At 41.2% G+C, this 19,301-nt stretch overlaps 1 protein-coding gene across 5 annotated transcripts in view; it reads left to right on the top strand.

Annotated features, from left to right (window-relative positions):
* POC1A (POC1 centriolar protein A) overlaps positions 1-19,301 on the top strand; it is a 74,398-nt gene that overhangs the window by 44,661 nt on the left and 10,436 nt on the right. For 3 of the 5 annotated variants that reach the window (XM_051811458.1, XM_051811461.1, XM_051811460.1), the window contains 3 exons: positions 2,655-2,723; positions 4,864-4,959; positions 17,852-17,992. In XM_051811458.1, the coding sequence (XP_051667418.1) occupies positions 2,655-2,723; positions 4,864-4,959; positions 17,852-17,992 (306 nt within the window). The remainder of the gene's footprint in view (positions 1-2,654; positions 2,724-4,863; positions 4,960-17,851; positions 17,993-19,301) is intronic. The other 2 variants (XM_051811462.1, XM_051811459.1) reach the window with 1 other exon arrangement.

The following is a 19,301-nucleotide window of genomic DNA, read 5'->3' on the forward strand; positions in this document are numbered from 1 at the left end:
ACACTTTTTATGCAAACCATAAGTTAAAAGGAGGGAAAAAGAAGGAAGATTTGAATTCTTCAGTCCCTAACCACTTGCCTGTTGTCCAGGACTTCATTAGAAATCTGTTGGATCTCTGCAGTGCTTACCTGGGAGAAATGGAAGTTAGGCTGTGTCTAATAACTGGCAAGTGTAGCTTTTTATTTTTGTGTGGTGTGTTTATATTAAATTGCAAGAGTATTTGGCAAACTATGTTACTACAGCAAACCTGTTATATCTGGGAAGAGTTCTGTGAGTGTATGTAGCAGGAATACTTTTCACTTAATTTATGTCAACAAATCTGTGGAGGATGTTGTGTCTATGGACTTGTTTGTTCCCTTTCTTTCAATTTATAAAGGCACATTCAGTCTTTGATATAATTTTCTATTTTGGGAGGAATATGTTCTGTTGAACTTTTTTTCCCTTAAGAATGCCATGACTTTGGAGTCAGTTCATTGCCTGTTTTGATGTGATTCGTTCTGTGCCAGATTTTGTCTAAATACACTGAAATATTTAGACTGATAAAAATATTTTTGGGAAACATTGCTCCTCTCCAGTGTTCCTCACTTGTGCTCATTCCTGAACACTTTGTCTTGGATTTTTTTCCTGCCCTCCTAACTTTGGTTTATTACAGTCAGAGTGCAGCTTCTCTTTGCTCAGCTCTGCTACCTTGGAGCAATATTCACCACTGCAGTTTTCTGGCTATGTAGTTGTTCCTGCCCTTTCTTACTGGGTATTTGTCTTTTGCTTTTGCAATTTTAGAGCTTCCATTCCCGACAGTGCGGTCGGGAGAGAGCTGAACTGCTGGGAAGGGTGGGTGGGAATAAAGGCAGAGGCTCAACTGATTGATGGCAGTGTCTTTGGTTTGAAATATCTAACCCAGTCACTGCTGTGTCACTTGAACAAGCTTAGTCACAGTAATGAGTACATTTTGAAATTGCTGCTACTAGATCATTTCTGGCAAGTTCTCACGAGTGAGGTGTTCCTATTAGAAGACCTCAAAACATTTTGAAATTTCACTGCAGGTGAAATGATAACATGGAAATACCTTAATGTGTTTTAAGGAAACTAAAACTCTTCACACTGGGAGTGACCACATCAAGGTCTAGTTTTGCTGGCATAACCTTGTGCCAGCATGTTTGGAAGCCCGCAGGACTGTGGGGCACAGGTTGCAGTGAGGGCTGGCTGCTTGATGCAATCTTTGGCTATTTGTTTACTTTCAGGATTTATAACAGTAAGTTCTCTGTAACAAGGGAGAGAAAGAAGGGAAATCAGAAACAAACTGGATGTGACATTTCCATGTGATGCCCATTGGGAAGATGTGGACTCCTAATAGAATAGTCTCTCCTTGCAACTTGATACAGAGTGGGGAGAAGCTTCTTACTTGTATTCTGAGATACATGATCTTACTTGAAAGAGGATACCTCTTCGTCTGAGGAGGTGTATGATGGTGTGGTGGAGTTTTCTGGGGGTTGTTGTGACTTTTTTGTTTGTGGTTTTAGTTTTTGGTGTTTCCCCCGTCAGTCCCCCTGGCTTGTTGATGCCATAGGAAGTTCTCATTCCTGCCTCTGCCCATTTCAGCTGGGGAAAAGGCTCTTGCCTTAGGATGTTCTGCAAGGGAATGTGCTGAGCAGCTGACACAGAACTCCACGATCTGGGTTCTCGGCTGTTTATTCTGAGCGGAACAATTTGTCTGTTGTGCCTGTGCTTGAACACATGTAACCATTTCCCAGCTCTGTTTAACCTGCCTCATCCTTCCCACGTGCACCCTCTTGTGTGCTTGCTGGGAGGTTGAAACACATTGAACCAGGTGTGTGGTGTGACACCTGTGCTGCTGCTCAGGCAGTGCTGTAGCACTCAGCAGCATTTGAAGTCTCTCAGAACTGACTGTTTCATGCACGAGGCTTCTTCAGAATGCGAGTGCTTGTGCTGTGGGAAGATGATCCTGGATGCATCAACCCTGGCATCTCTTCTGTAAAACTGCTAGGAGAAAGGCAGTTTAAGCCAGCCTTCTATTCTTCAGTAAAAAACCTTACAACTAACACAAACCCGCATGGATCATTAGGCTGCAGCTTAAAAATGACAAATGATGGTATTGTAAGGAGTGCTTGTCTGCTGCAGGTGCCTGCTTGGTTTGAAACCTCTGTCCTTCCTTGGACAGATTTCTTGACTTAAAATGCTTGTAGCCTTGGCCTAATTAATTGGTGCAAGTTGATTGCTGTGGTTGATAACTGGTCAAGCATGTTTTGAAGTTAATGTGATGGTGCAGAAAGCAAGAGCTTTAAGCATTGGGTCTTCTGCAATGAGGAGTTTGTGTGGAATGTTTGAGGGGAACAAGGAAAAGCCCGACTCTGTAAAAATTGTTTTGCTCCTGTCTCTGTTTTAATGCCATGGATATTGAAAAGTGGGTATCTTAAACTGGGGGCAAAAGTGTGGAAAATGGTAAGTTGCCAGCAAGCTTAGCATCTTAATTGTGGCCCATTTACCTGACAGGTAAGAAAGAACTTCCTAAATTTTGCCTTTAGTTTGCTGAATGTCAAATGAGAAATACCCTGTAAAGCTGCAATGAATGGAACTTCATAACACTTTGTTTTCTTTCATGTTTTTTTAAACCTATCTTTTAAATGTGTTTGCAGGGCCCAGCCACCTGTGTAGCATTTTCAAGATCTGGAGACTTATTTGCTTCTGGAGGGTCTGATGAACAGGTATCTGATTCATTTAGTTTGATTGTTTTGTACCTTGTTGTTACTGTTACAGGGTTGTAGCTCATGCCAGTTCTGTGAGTTGCTGCATTTTAACTCTGTTTTCTAAATTTGCTGGGATAGGTGGCATAGGCTGTCATCCTGGCTCTTTAAGACCACTTTTTATTAAAGGCTTTAAACAGACTGTTTTGAAGAGATTCATCCTGGTTTTTGTCTTACAGAATTATATTGAGGTCACTAGATAAAGGTTTGCTCTTGAAGTGCTTATCTAACACAAGAAATAAATAATGCCTGCTTGCTGTTGTTTCTCTCTTCCTTAATAAAAGCCCTGTTATAGCTGGAAGCTGCACTTCATTATTACTTATTTTCAATAGAAAACTTAAGAAATTTTATTTATCTTCGATTTCTAGGCGTAGCCAAGAAGCTGACTCATTATTTGTTTCATTTTGAGCTTAAAAGGATGTATTAGCCTACATTTCTTTGTTGTGTAAAGCAGATTCTTTTGAAAGGCTTGTGTTTTGTCAGCTCTTTTGTCTCTTCTGTGGTTGGCATTTCTGCAAGCCAAAGTAATGCTCATTGCAAAGTATCACCTGGTGGTGTTAAACTGAAACACTGACTGGCAGTGCCTCCCTGGCAGGGTGCTTTATACAGGTATGTTCATGGCAAGGGGTCCTAACAAACTTCTTTGGCAGCCCTTGCCACTGGAGCTCGAGTTTGTGGTTTTGGATGCATGTATTGGGAAGGGTGGCTCTTGGCTCTCCTATTCTTGGCTCCCGTGAAGGAACTGCCTCTCTCCTTTTGGATTTGTATCTGAAAAGGCAGGCAGTGCTTCCTTTTGTGCATAGAGAAAGAACTTTACCTTAAAATAAATAAATATATATATATTAAAAACAGAATTAGCCCGAAATTGGCAGTTGTGTACATGCAAGAAGCTTTTTCAGTGGAATGGACCTTGTTGAATTCTGGCTTTCTGAATCAAAGAGAAATACAACAAATAATTATCAGGAGCATCTCTGCAGGTCAGAAAGGATTTTTTTTGTGTGGTAGTTTAGACAGGTAGCCTCTCCAAAAAAACATACTTAATTACTGAGCTGCAAACAGGACTGTTAAATGAGCCTGTGCTGCAAATATGTGCTGGTTTTAACAGTGTGAGTTGAAGACATGGACTGACCTCAACCCAAAGTAGTGGTGTGAGCAAGGATCCATTTTTCTCTCACCAGTCTTCACTGAGCTGTGTTGCATTGGTCTTAATCCCCAGGTTAGACTAAGTGGCAGTGCCCATCTTTGTTGTTATAGCACCTTTGGTAGCTGTGAAGAGGCAATGTATACAATTCATATAGATTGTATAATCTACACAATAAAAGAGCATCACTTTTTTGTCCTGTTACACAATGGAATGACCTCACTGGTTAACCATGCAACTGCAAAAGAAAAATGCTTTCATGTGAAGCAGGGATGAAAATTTGCAAGTGAAGAATAAACACTGATGTTTCTGATAACCAAGATGAGCTGCCTGGATTCTTGGGTGTCTTTTAGACCTCTGAAATAGCTGATTGATTGCTCTTGAACTTCTTTAGACTTGTAGGGACACTGCTAAGGGTTTTACTCCATAAATTTGCTCGTGATGTGTTAAAGTGATTTATGTGTTAGAGGCCTCTCTTCTGAAACCAGTACTGTGTTATGGAGAGCAGGGAGCTGTAAGTGGGATTTAAATGTGGTATTGAGTTGACAAACTAGCTCAAGATCTCTAGTGCTAGTCTCAGTACTAACTCTTCCTCTGAAAGAGTCTCATGATAAATGAGTGACTAGTTGTTTGTGGTGTGGCTGATAAGTGTTATAATGCCAAGCATGGTATTTTAAAATATTTGTGGGTTTAATGCTTTATTCTGCATGTTGCTTTGAAGTTTTCTAGGTCATTCTAATTTCGTGATGTTCTTGACCCAAAGAATGTTGGAAGAGGTCACTTACCCATTGAGAACTCAGTTAAGCTATGTCTGTATTCAGTAGCATATTTACAAACAACATCCTTAATTTAATCCATGGCAAAGCTTTCCTAGGTAAACTCTTCTCTGATGTGTTAACAAAATTGTCCCTTAAGCAAACTTTGATAGAAAATTTTAATGGAGTCAATTTTCTTCTGCAGGTGATGGTGTGGAAGACCAACTTTGATGCAGATTATGGTGATGCACTGAAAACACAGAAGTCTTGCAGTACTGTGGATGGGTCCCATCACACTGGGGTAGGTCAGCGTGCAGTAATCGTGTAGAGTTCCTTCTCAGAACACTTTCTGCAGCTTGAAAGTGTCTGACTCAGGTGATTGAACTGTAGAACCATCTTTACTTGGTATTTATTTGAGCTGGAGGGATATCTGTTTTTAACTTGTATTGTTTGCTTTGTTTAACTGTTCTTTATAGGAAAATTATCTATAATGATTTTAAAGGGGACATAAGCTTAGTGCATATATGGATGTGTTTTTTTATTAACAGCCTCTGTTTAAGAATCCCTGGTAGGCTTGAATGATAGTTCACAAAAAAAGCAGATGTGAGGAACAGCTGAAGCTGCTAAAGAAAGCAAACAAAACCAGAGGTTGGTTAGTGCAAGGTGAGTGGGAGAGGATGGGAGAAAGCAGTCACAGAAGGAAGGAGGACATGAAAGTACTTATTGATCCTTGGCTGGTTTTGGCTAAATCTGACTTCTTCCTTTTCCTCCCCTCCAGTGTTCTAACTCTAAAGCTATGCAGGCTATGAAACTATCAGTCCAATGACCTCTTTGTTTATTAGCCTATTGAACTGGTGTAACTTTGAACTCTGCTTTAATTTAAAATACGGTGTAGTGTAATTCTGGGGTGAAATACAGCAGAGACAAAGAAAACCTTTCTGGGGAAAAAAACACTGGTTTCGGTTTGTAACATTCCAGTGAGTGGGTTAAATGATGTAGACAAGGTGTTGGCTAATGGCAGATGATAAGTTTACCCTTCCCTGTGCCAGAGCATATTATCCAGTAGTAATTTAAGGAAAGGAAGAAAATGTCTGATCTCTTCTAAAACTTAGTTCTTCATTATAAAACCTCTTCATTATAAATCCCTTGAACAATGACTAACCACCCTGAACATCTGTCCCTCTAACAAAACCATTCCCTTGTGGAAGAGGGTTTACCTGGCAAAACATCCAATAAATGGTGCTGGGACCAGCTGTTTGTGTGCTACTGACAGGCAGATCCATGTCATGTGGTGGTGGCTGACAAGGGTTTGCTCTGAGCTGTGGGAAACAGGGCACAGGGTATTCTGTGGGGTGTAATATGTTGGTTTGGGCCAGGTGCTGTGTTTTTGCAGAGGGCAAAATGAATCCCTTCTGAGTCATGTGGCAGAGACACACTTTGGTTTGGGAACCTAAATTACTTCAAAGGAGTATTTTGAACTGCCACCCAAATGCAATCTTTGGCTTGGACATGCAGCATGGGAGCTGCAAAATATGGCTACTGCTTAATATCCTTGTATTAAGGGCAGTTACAATTGCTAAAGTTAGAAGGGGAAGAATAAACAATGTCCTCTGAGAGCTTGTTTTGAATAACCTAGGTTAAGATTAAATTTAGAATTGATCTGAAATGTTCCTTGCTGTTAAAAAGAAGCTGATATCTCTGAAAATGTCTTGGTTTGCTATTTAGATATAACCTGAGCATGAAAGTCTTGGCTCTATAATAACTTGTCCATTCATGGCAGTTCTACTCTTTTCTTTCAAGTGAATGCTATGACTTGTATCTTTTAGAAATACATCATGCTGGGCTCGTTAAGAGTACCCTCAATGCAAGACTTAAACTTCACTGTATATTAATTTCTTTCTTGTTTTGAGCCAAATGCTTGCTTTTTTTTAATAATGAATTACTTATTTTGGTGGGTTTTGTGTAGTTGAGATGGTTATTTTTCCCATCAAATTCAGACTTTGACACTGCCACCTGCAGATCTTGATTTCATGCCAAGGTCACCTTTTCCTTCAATCAAAAGTGAAGTTGCTCCTTCTTTCTCTACTCCTGTGTTAGTGTGCCAGGATTCTGCCTATTGAATAATCCTGAGATTTTGCAAACATTTCAGGATGTGACTATATTTAAAATAGGCATGTAGGTTATTATTTGGTTTTTACGTCCCTAAAATATATGAACACTATTCTCAATGCACCTTGGATCTGTGTTCACCCTTAAGTCCAAAAGAATATTTTTCCAAGGAGAGCTTATGCTTTTGTGTAGCTGTATAATTTTTGTTAGGCCTTGTGAAAGAACAGATACAAATGAAAACGGTGCAGTAACTGGTTTCTCCTTGGGAGGGTCTGACTTAGATGCAAGAAGAAATAACTGAACACAGACATCAAAACTAGTTTGTCATAAAGATGAATAGGAAGAAAAAACAATCCTAAATAACCTGTGGGATAAGAGTAATGAAATACTGTTGGGGTTGGTGAGCCTGAAAACAAACTTGCTCGAAATCAATTTTCACTTCCATAGGAAGAGGGAGACTGGAGCCTTTAGAAGATGCTGGTTTCTGAGGCAGTTGGTTCAAGTTCAGTGTGAATCAGGGTATTGGATGTGTTTGAAACAACAGATGTAAACTTCAAAGTTGTTCTGCCCACCTGCTTCTGTTTGCTGTAAATATATGAGGCTTGGGAGATGCAGCTTCCTTTGAAAGTAAAACTGATCCATGCAAGGAATAATGCAAATGAAAGGGAAGGTCACAGTGAGCAGGATTTGCAGTCATAACTGTGGTGTAAAAGCACAGACATGAGAGTGTGATAGAACACTAAAGCTGTCAGAAGTGAATTATAAACATGTTAGCATAGGTGTGAGACTGTAAATGTTAGATCAGAAGTAGTACCTCTGCAATGAATGCTTACTCTTAAATGATAAGCTAACAATTGTTGCTATTAAGTATTGCATAATCACCTTGAAAACCAAGGTTCAGGGCAAGCTCTCCTGATGTGTGTGATGTGAAGCTGATGGGAAGAAATCACATCTTGCAATCCTGTGTCTTGATCCCGTGAGCGTGCTTGCTTTGATCTAGAATCTGAAGGGTAAGAGTAAATTCATACTTAATGCTGCAATATTGAGTGGTGAGGAAAGCCAGAATGAGAGGGGTGTGGATTTTGCATGTATTCTCAAAAATATGGGACCTTATGGCTGTCTGGGGTCAGTAACTGTGAGCATTCGGGTCTGTCTGTATGAGGAGTTGTGTAGGATCAGATCAAAGGACGTGTTCACTGTTCTGAAATGTTTTGAAAACATTCATCATACAATTTATTTTTTCCAGGGAGGGCAGAAAATGTGTTGTATTTTGGGGGTTTGGTGGTGGATTTTTTTTTTTTTTTTTTTACAAATACACGGAAAGCTTTGTATGTGCAGTTACAGCTGATGTGAGTGTGCAAGAACACTTATTTCATTACACCACAGATTTGCTGCTATTGTTGACCAGTTCCAGGAAGGTTGTGTATGGTCAAGTGTCACGAGCAAATGCTGAAAGTTTGATGTCACATGGACAGTTAGAAAGTGCTTGTGTGTTCATCTAAACTTGTACTCTGAAAATTACGAATAAAAACATTGTATAAGTGGGTAAACAGTTTTTCCATGCAATATTATGGAAAATAGTAGATATTCATTGATGTTGAGATTTTTTGCTCAAGTTTAAATACAAACTTGTGTTTGTTTGTGGAGGCATGTTGTAACTCTGTGCAAAATATTATTTTGCAAAGGAGGAGGCTGATGAGGAGACTTTGGCCTCAGCCTCTGCATATAGCTTTCTAAAGAAAAATACCTTAAAGCTTGTTTGTGTTGGAGTACCTCAGAAGCAAAGCTGTCTTGAACAGGAGGAGTAGGGGCTTCACATGTCCAAAAGGAGTGAAATGTACAGGCTGCAAGGATTGTGGGTGGTCTGTTATCTCAACTAACAGTATCCTGTGGAGAGAGGTACCTGGTACAGCAGAACATAAGCTTACAGGTGATGGGGAAGTGTTTCTCCTTCCACTGCAGTTGTACATTCTGCAACCAGAGAACTTATGTAGCTTAGTTTACAGCTCCTGATAGGACTCTGAGACCTGCTCACATGAGTGGATGTGCAGGCAGACTCAAAAACAGGCAGTCCTTTGGTAGGGCTGTGTGGGAGACATGGGCAGAGTTGCAGAGCTGTCCTTTGACACTCTCTTGCCAAGAAGTCTTTCTGCTCTTCTGAAATTCAGGAGCACAAATGTTTTAAATATCTGTAACTGCTATGAAGTTCAGTGGCACTCAACTGTGGAGATATCAGGTTTGTAAGCATAGCAGCCCTTCCCAAAGGGAAACTTGGGAAGAGCAGCACTTCAGCAGAAAGGACTTTGAAACAAGTAAGTAGCCTGTGACTCTTCAAATGTGTCTTTCAGTTAAGACAGACATTTAGGCCTCTTTCTACTCTGCTGGGTTTAGAACTTTCTCAGGGCATTGGACTGTACTTATTTCTTCAACAGTATTTTAGTCCTGTTGAATAGTGTTGGGGACTAATTCCAAAAAACGTGATCTGATTATAAAGTTGTCTGAGTCCTATAACTGAGTGTCCAGAGCTGACTCCACCTCTCTCCTCTGCTGGTTCCATTTGTTTGGTGACCTCGGGTGCCTGCTGTGCTCAGCCCGTGGTCTCCGTGCTGACTGCAGCAGTTCACTCTGTCAGCCACTGTCCTTGTGTAAACAAATTCCTCCTGAATTACTCACAGGCCAGATGTGCCTTTTTTTTTTTGACCTTTTGGCTTCCAAATTAGTTACTATGTCTAATTTTGGCATCCGTTAATACTTATGAATCCTTTTGTACTTTTTTTTTTCTTTTTTAATTGCTGTGAAATTCCCTCCTGGGAATCAGTTTCATTCCATAGAGCTGCAGCTCTTTGCAATTGGATGTGAATGTGTGTTGTCATTTGCACCTCCTCCACCCCTTTCTATTTATTTATTTTTAAGCATTGTAAGGGAGGAATCCTGTATTCAACAGCATGGCTCCAACCTTTCAGCATACATGTGGTCTGCAAATTACTATTTTTCCTGATCTGCTGTCACCTCACTTTCCTGAGCATTCTCACTCCAGGAAGCTTTAATCTGGTGCATGGTTGTCTTCCTCCTGGAATAGGTAGGTAGATTATTTGCTTATCAGAACAGCAGTATAATGTGTGCTCAAGATGTTTCCACTGCTCTTGATAAGATTGATCACAGGATGCTCAGGAGCTTTCCCCATGTCCTCTCAAGCAGGGTGGTTGTGGATGGTTACCCATCCTTTCAATGAAGGAAACCCACTTACTGTTGCAAGACGTGGCCTTGTAATGGTTTTGCAAGAAGACAGAGATTAAACAGGAGCAGAGGAATGCTGGTTGACATGGCCTGGCATGTGCACTTGCAGCCCAGAAAGCCAAACATGTCTGGGCTGCATGAAAAGCAGAGTGAGGAGCAGGGCAAGGGAGGGGATTCTGCCCTTCTACTCTGCTCAGGTGAGACCCCACCTGTAGTGCTGCGTCCAGCTCTGGGGAAGAAGGACAGTGGATCTGTTGGAGCAAGTCCAGAGGAGGCCACAGTGGTGGATCAGAGGGCTGGAGCACCTCTTCTTTGGGATTGTTCAGTCTGGAGAAGAGAAGGATCTGGGGAGACCTTGGAGCAACCTTCCAGTACCTAAAGGGTCTATAAGAAAGCCGGAGAGGGGTTTTTTACAAGGGCCTGTAGTGACAGGATGGCTTGATGAAGAACATGAGAGAGGAAAAGGCAGGGCATAAGCACCCTCAGCTTGGCTTTCCAAGGAGCTCTGAATGGCTGCAAGAACCTGCAGCAGCTTTGCCTGGTAGTGGATGGGAAGCAGCTGTGCTGCTACAACTCTTTTCCCTTGTGTTCTGGTTTGACAAGATTTCTTGCAGAAATAAGAGGATCAGCTTTTAATTTCTGTCATCTTACAGTGAATAGATTTGTTCTTAGACTCTGGAACAATAAGGCGAGTCCTGACAAGTCATTATTGGTCAGAATAAAAATTGCCTTTTAAGTTCAGCATCTCAGGCTAATTAATGTAAATTCTCCCACTTAGGTTGCTGCTGTATGTGACTTGGTTTAATGCTTGAGTCATAATTCAAAGAGAAGAAACAGAGGCAAGATTTATATTTTTTTTCTAGGCTGCTATTCTGTGTCAACTTTGAGATGGATGAAGATAGCTCAAGCTGTACAGAAAAGTTTCTAAGATCTCAGACTTTTCTGCTAAAATCCAAACTCAAACAAGAGTAATAACAAATGGGTGTGTTATAGTATGTCTCTGCACGTGCTTACATGTGTATATGTACATAGCATGCATTTTTATACATAAGTAACAAATGTAGGTATGCACATGATAGGTATGTTACACAGTATATTCATTCCTATTTCACTGGAAAAAGGCAAATTATTCTGATTAAGGGAATCAACTGAAAGCTGTTTTCCCCTGTTTCAGGAGATCACTGTGTGTTTTGCTTCTAGCCTTGGAGACTGATGCTTTTGGTATAAGAGAACCTGTAGCTGGATAAACACTTTATTTTGGTGTTTGGCTGCTTTTTCTTGGGAACTTTTCCCCAAGAAAACAGGATGGGGGAGCAGTAGTTCAATTCTCGGTGAAATTTCTTACGAATAGTTTTCATATTTATCTTTTTGTTCCTCTGGTGCCTTGTTTCCACACGAAACTGTTCATTTGAGATTTTTGGTGCTGTTATTTTTCCAGGAGCAATGTTAGAATAGATAGTTGAGGATCACCTGTACAACAAAGCTTAATTATTCCATATTGAGTTCTGGAAGACCTCTTATCTCCTAAGAAAACACTAGGACTGAGGGGGGGGGAATTGGTTAAGGGAGGTAAAATGCCTAAGCAGAGTGGGAAAATACAAATCTAAAATGTTGAAGGCTGTCCTTAGCTTTTTCTTCTTGAGAAATACAAACCTACTTTATTTTTCTTTTTTTTTTTAACAGTTGGTAGTCATCAAGTTTTACCTGTCCATGCTCTCTTTCACTGGGCTTGCCATGTTTGCCATCACCGTTCCCTGTTTTCACTCATCACAGCAATGCCATTTGTGCTTTTGGAAATGTAATACATGCAAAACTTTCCCGTGTTTCCTCAATGTTTGTAGAGGGCTTTTTAGCCATTTAAAATGTAACTCAAATTGGAAAGGAGCTGACTATTGAAGATTAGTTCCTGTTATCACTTTTTTTTTTAGTAAGACTGTTAATTACTGTAGTATTGCATTAATTACTAATCATTTGGAAGCCCAAGCTTTGTTAAGAGTTACGTTCCTTACAGTTTTTGGGTTGTAGTGATCCTCTCTGCCAGAGCTTATCAGGAACTGCAGCTCCTGTTCCTTCCAGTGCTACTTCTCCTTGGAAATCTTTCTACTTTTTGTATAAAACAGAGATCACAGCATGAAAAACAACGAGCCTGCTCTTGGCTGGCTCCCAGCCAGCTGGGGCCATGGTACATGTAGTGACGTTCAGTGTGAACTGACTGGGAAGCATGGACAGCATAGCTGGGATGTGTTTAGCAGCCTGCAGAGATGCTTGTTACCTGAAGTTACCTCCAAAACCGTGGTACTAATGTCTGTCCTGATTTAAAGGTGACACACTCAGACTGTGGAGGTAAGTTAACTGGACTGACAGCGAACCACAGAGCGAGGTCACTGAAACATGGGAGGGGAACAGCTTTCCCCTGCTGGCAGGCAGGAGCAGGGTGAGGGCTGGAGGCTGCCCGACAGTATCACTTGTGCAGATAGGATGCTGGTATTTCTGCAGTGCAAGTTTTGGTCCAAGTGCAACCTTCTCTGTATGGACAAGCAGGTTTTGTGCATGTTTGAGTACCTTAGCTTGCCATCAGCTGTTTCCCCTGGGCATTTTGGTCAGCAGAGCTCAATGCTGTGATGCTGCTTCCCTTAAAATACACGAACCTGCTTCATCCAGCTGCCTCTGCCAGTGGATCACTTAGCCATTGGCACAAGAGTGCCTTGGAATTTAAAGAGATTTGAGATGTACCTATTACCTCTAGTTCTTCTTGAGGTTATCAGAAGCTTTGTATTTATGGGTTTATGGCAAAACATGGCTGTTATGGTAGAGGTGCCAAATTTTAGTGGCTTGACTTGGTATTCTTAGTAGCACAAATAGGGAGGAGGGTTCTGTATAAATAATTTCTGGCCTCTGGCATATCAAACCCAACATTCCTTTTGTCTGAAGCAAAAATAAAAGGGAAGTGATGTTCTTTTCACATCTCTTTTTTTCTCTCCCTCTCTCCCTCCCCAGTTCCCTTTGTAATCACAACTTGAATCCTGAAATAAGAAGTGAATGGTCCTATAAATTGTTTCACAGAGCTAATTTAACTTGTATCCTAGTTCTGGTTGTTACCCCCTGCTGGTTTGGGCAGTAGACGTGGAGTAATGTGCATGTCTTGAAGAATGTGATCACTCCAGAAATATCAGTGTTGCCTTGAGAAGGGGATGTTCAGTCCATGATATTTTGTAGGTAGCAGGGAGGACTGAGGTACCTCTCAGCTTTTCATGAGCCCTCCAGTCTAGCAGGGTGTGTGTACTCCATCTGACCTTCCTGTGGAGCTTACCTTGAAGCTAAAATGCTTCCACTGGATGTCACTGTTGCTCTTGGAGAACACATTTAAAATATCACTTTACCTGTGGTGAAAATGACTCCTTGAAATAGAAGACTTTTAATGGTATTTCTGTCTTCTTTTGGATTAGTAGGATTGGGGTCCAAATGAACAGTGTACACCACCTTTGGGATTTTTCTGCTTTTAGGAGAATTTTTTCAGCTAAGATAGTGAATTTAATTGCACTTACTGAGTTTTAATACATTGAATGTCTGTATTGAATTGAATATATTGGATGTATGTGTTGGTTAAAGGGAATGCTGTCTTTCTAAATACTTGAAAATTAAGTCTGGACTACATCATATTCCCTTAAAAAGCACAAAGACAAAACCCTCAAAGCAAAGTGAAAATTGATTTAAAGAGACTTAAAGGTAGAGCTGAACCTACCCCCCTTGCATCACTTGATTCTTCCCTTCCAGTGGAAAAAGATGAGGAGAAAAGAAGTATTTCCTCTGGATTGAATTGTAAGAATCCTACACTTTATTAGTAGGTGTAAAATTCAGAGAGGAAGTTATTGTATCAATATATCTTCTAACTATCACAATTTAAAAAGCAAAATGGCATTTTTTTAGTTGTCTCAGCCGGTTCACTACAGATGCACATGTGTTGTGTAGTTAAAACTTTCCCCCTGCCCCCCCATCAGCACTGTAATTCCTGGCCAGAATGCTGTTTAGCCTGAACAATTTTTGTAAGAGGCTCAGTAAGAGACCTCTGGAATGAAGGCTGATTAATTTTCCCCTTCCCCCAAGTAGTTGCACTGTGCTGTCTTTAAGTGGTTGCTATAAATAAATCACTTCTGTTTTCCCTTTGTCACTGAGAGCTGTATTGTATTCAGAAACTGCTCATCTATTCTTCCTTTAATGTTCAGCTGCTCCTTGCTCTACTCCCAGGGCTTAATATGCAGATGTTGTAATAAGATATTTAATGGCAAATACATTTGTTTGGTTGTGCCAAATGAATTGCACACTTGAACTCTGACTAAAATAAATTAAACCTCTGCAGCAGTGTCATTGTTTCTGGTGCCTGTCCCCAGCATTCAGCTGGCACTTTACCTTGCAGGTGAGTCAGATGAGAGCACAGGCATCTCTCCCTGTAGTCATGATGTTCCTTGGTACTGAGACTGACACAATTCTCTATTTTTGCGATGTTTTTCTAAATCTGTTAGAATTTAAATCACCGATGGCTGGCTCAGCACATGATACACATTGCCATTAGGAGAAGGGTGGCAGTAGTTTGATCTGTAAGGGTTTTCTTCTTCATTCTTAGGGACAGGAGCTGATTTAATCTGCTTTTACAAAATTTGAAAATGTTTTTGTCTGGGGGCAATTTGATTCTTCCTCAGCTGGGTGCACACTTCTTTCGAGTGACTTTAGGTAGTAGTAGGTACAAGTTGTAGTCTGACTGTTAAAGGAAGGTTTCCAAACTTTCCCCTCTTTTGTTAAACTGTGAAGTTTAACACTTCAGTTTCTCTGCCTGTTTGTGGGCAGTGACTCAAAGTTCTTCTGTAGGTGTGGGTGTTGGATACTTGGCTTTTGTACCTGCTGTGGCGAGGGGGGGGGGGTGGGTTAGGCAGGGTGTGCTTGTTCCTAGAACTGAATATTCAAAGCCCTTGGTCACTTGAAAGCCTCCCTTGTGGAAGTCACTGCAGTGACACACTGACACAGTTTATTTACTGGCTGGCTGTGTCCCTGTTTGAGACAGATGCACTGACTCAGAACCTCAGTGCTGAAGGCTGTAGCTACGGTTATCTGGATGATGATGATGATGATGATGATGATGGGCAGGAAGGAACCTTTCAAGAAGTGATATTTGAAATGGGACAGCCATATTTTCATGCCTCTGGTTTTAATAGTAGATACACTTCTGTTCTTGGGGGTTCTGCCACCTGTGAGTACCTTCAGGAGCCCACATGGCCTTGCTGGAGGTGGCTTGCTTGGCTTTTTGTGGCACATAGCCTGTGAGCTGAGCAATGTGGCATCTGACAGCTCTGCCCCTGGCTGCAACTCGACATGGTGAGGGACCACCTGACCCCTAAAACATCAGTGTAGGAACATCTCTGCAGCACTGCCCTTGCAAATATGCCAGACTCTTAAACTCTGTGGAGTGTAGCAAAGAGAATATCAACTCTTGAGTTCAACCCAGAAGCTTTTTATGAAAAGCTGTTTGACATGTGCTATAAAGATGGAGGGAGAAGATCTGTCGGTACAGTCATTTTTCTGCTTCTGTGAGTCAGCTTGTTCTAATGGGTTTTGAAGTGGATAGCTCATCATCATTTGGGGTTTTTAAGTGCAGGTTGTATGCAGTGTTAGCTCACTCAAATTTCTGCTGTGCCATGATTGACTGGCCTGAAGTTACATCATCAAAATAGGCTAGTCAGCCTTAAAATAGCAAGAAAATATGGGTTTTGATGCTAGTTACCCATTGAAAAGCAGGGGTTTGTGGTTTTTGCTTGTTTTTACTTTTAAATATAAGCAGCAGGTAGCAGGTTTGTAAGGCTGGCTTTATCTCATCTCTGCAAGAACATATTTTAGTTGATTGAATCCATGCACAGGTGAGCAACATGTGGCTCTTGGGCTACCTGCAGCACAGGAGTGGTTGGAGTGTGGCTCCCATGCCAAGGCTGTTCAGTGTGACCTGGAGTGTGGGCTGTGTTGGCCAAGGGCCTGTAGATAATCCAAATTATTCAAGCAAGTGGGAGGAAGCAAATTAGCAGAGGCCGGTGTGGCTGGTACCACCTGATACCCAGCTGCATCCCAAGCCTGTGGTGGAGCAACAGGGATCCCTGAGGAGCAGTTGTTAGATGTATCCATTAAACCTTTCCCTTCCTTTCCTGCTCCTTATGCAAAACTGGCCTTGTGATGCTTGGCTGTTTGAGGATGGTTTGGTTGCAGGCTCTGGAAGAGCAGTCGGCCCTTACCAGCAGCAAAGCATCCTCCTGGCAAAGCTACTCCTGCTGTGGCCTCTTTTCCTTTTCTCTTCCTTGCCCCCTCCAGTCTCCAGCTTCCCTAGGTAGTCACGTTTCTACTCTTTGCACTGCTTTCTGCATATTTTGCTTGAATGTTGGGCTGAACCTCAGCCTTGGGACCCTTTCTGTGCCCTAAATCGGTGGCTCCCAGCAGCACAACTGTTTTATGTATATTTATTTTTTAAAATATATATTTATAATTTTTAGGTATACGCGTATAGATATTCATAATGTACTGAACAGTTTGGGGTTTAAAGTTATGTGAGCTGGTCTAAGGTCTTGTTGCAGTTTAGTTGCCCACCTGCACATACCTGTATCAAATACAGAGGTGAGCAGGTAGATCAGTACAGCACTGATGAGAAATGCATTCCTGGTATTGCATGTGAGAGGAGAGATGGAAGCAACTCTTCATTTCTTGCTTTGGAAATGTACCTGTGGGAGAACTTTTAGAGACCATCTTCCAATCTGTCAGAATTCCTTGCTGTCTTTGCTGATTTGTGAACTTCATGTGAGTAATAAGTGCATGGGATGGAGCTGCACCAGGCATCGGGCCATGGAGAACTACATTTCGAGTGCTGTGATCTTGGCTTTAGATTCAAATCTTGTCTGTTAGTGTAAATTGAGAAACTGAAGTCTGCAGTTGCTTAACCAGTCGGCTGCCTCCTTTAGTTAAACTTCTCTGAACTACTTCTGGTGGTAATGCAGATAAACAATGCAAATAGTGTTTGTTGTAGAAGAAAGGTACCATTTTGAAAGAAAAGGAAAGAAGAATAAGTTCTTTAGTAGAGATCTATTTGTGTTTTTCAAACTTAATTTATTCTGAATGAAATATTCAAGCTTGCATAACTAAAGCAGTTGAAATTGAAACTTCAAAGTAAACTTGTTCTTATTCTCATTGAGAAGGAAAACCAGTTCAAGATATAAACAAAATTAAAATTACTAAATCAAAACTGTTCCAATGCATATCGGATACATCTTGCTTCTGCTGAACTTAACTGGAGTAGAGTGTCTTTGCAAGCACCAAACATGGAGAGAGGCTTTAACTTTACTATTGGAGTGAAAATAATTGGACTTTTCTCGGGGTATCTTACTTAATTCTTGTAATTTGGATGTAGTGCTTCCATGTGCCTCCAATAAGTCTTCATTTACCTGTGGTCTGTGCCTGTGGACCACATGAGCATGCCAGAGCTCTTTGCACACATGAAGCTTGAAGCTTGCAGGATTGCTTCAGAATTGTTATCTAAGGTTTACCTTTCCTCATCAAGGTTTGAAAACAAACACAAGCACACACAAAAAAATGCCCCGAAAACAATAAAACCGCCCTCCACCTGGGACAGGCAGACAAGTCAGCAGAAGCTTTTCCTTTTCCAGCTGTGGCAAGAACAATTCCTTTTCTCCTTTGCCTGTTTTTAATAGCACAGACTGTCCTAGCATAAACTGTCCTTTACTGTTTACCCTCCATGAAACAGAAATCCTTCTCCAGTTGTTTGCATCGCAATAGCAGATTATGTCTGTTTATTTTTCTAGCAGTCAGAAATGGACAGTGGTATTCATCATAAGAAAACAAAAACTCAGGATTCTGGTAGGAACCACGAGCAGCAAGAGGTGGAGGCCAGCCTTGCGAATACCCTGGAGCATATTATGGGACAGCTGGATGTTCTGACTCAGGTATGGTTTGCTCTTTAATTTTGGAATGACAAAGGTACCTCTGACTGGAAGAATTGGAAATGTTTTGCAAGAGTTTCATAGAATAAAAATGTGACTAGTTCAAAACCTCTGCTTTTTAGTAGTATTTTGATAAATCTTCCATCATCTGTTTCTCAGCTTATCTCTATCAGTTCCCTCACATTGACTTCCAGCTTAGGCTGGAACTCTTCCTTTATGTTCCTTTATGCTGCAGTGTCTTGGAGTGCTGTGTGAGCCAACTCTGAGAGACTGTGCTATTAGCCAGGGTTTATCTAAGGTGATGCCTAAAGGAGTGCTTGGCACAACAACTCTGTTTTGGTGAATAATCTGTCTCTCCTCCCTCCCCCATTATACTGCAGTCTATAGGTAAACTCCGTTCAGATCCTGCTCCTTTTCCCCCACCCATCATTCACCTACACAGTCCAATTTCTGCAGTATTCTCCTCCCATCAACAAGTCTGGGCCCTTCTGTGCCTCGTTGCTAGAACATGCTTTTCACCCACAGTTACAAACAACTAATCCCAACATTAACAAACAGTTCTTTCTTGGAGTCACTGAGCGATGCTTGAACAGTACCAGCCGTCAATGGTGATCATCACAGCATGTGTTTACTTAGTAAGAATTTGGGGATAGAGCTGGTTTTTTATTAACTAAATAACTGCTCATTGCTCCTGTGAAGAAATACTGTTTCTGATTATTGTCTGGCCCTGAATTTCATTGTGTGTTTCTGAGGTATGTGACAAGCATGGGATAGTAAACATTGGTGATCTCCTGTAGCTGAGACCGTGGTGGTAGGATGGAAAAATCTGTGTGGGAGGGTTTGTCTGTGGGTTTAAATGTTATTTCTGAGAAAGAACAAGCAGGTCTTGAACACTTGGTATTGAACATACTGATTACTAGTTAAAGATAACTCTTTGCTCTTGAGAGAGTTAACTTGTCAAAGTACTTGTCAAAAAGTGCAAGATGATGGGTTAGAGGGCCCATCAGGGGATTGAAGGCTGATTTAGGGATTAAAAAACATGCCAGGACTACAGGCAGTCTAAAATAGTGTAGGATGAAACCCAAAAGGTATTTAAGTTCACTTGGCAGAAATGCAAGAAAGCACTTTTCCTGTGATCTTTAAAAGGCTGAACACTGGAGGAGGGGAGGGAAATCTCTGACACTGGGCCCTCATACTTGTGAGTAAAAAGCAGCCCAGTGTATACACAAAATATTTTATTACTGTTTTTACGTCTCCCTAGTAAGTTTGGAATGTGATTGTTATCTTTCATTACATAAATCAGATCCACATT

This window comes from Manacus candei, unplaced genomic scaffold (genome assembly GCF_025592945.1).
Source record: "Manacus candei isolate 608988 ecotype Guabito, Panama unplaced genomic scaffold, ASM2559294v1 h1tg000082l, whole genome shotgun sequence".
In the NCBI taxonomy this organism is placed as follows: domain Eukaryota; kingdom Metazoa; phylum Chordata; class Aves; order Passeriformes; family Pipridae; genus Manacus; species Manacus candei.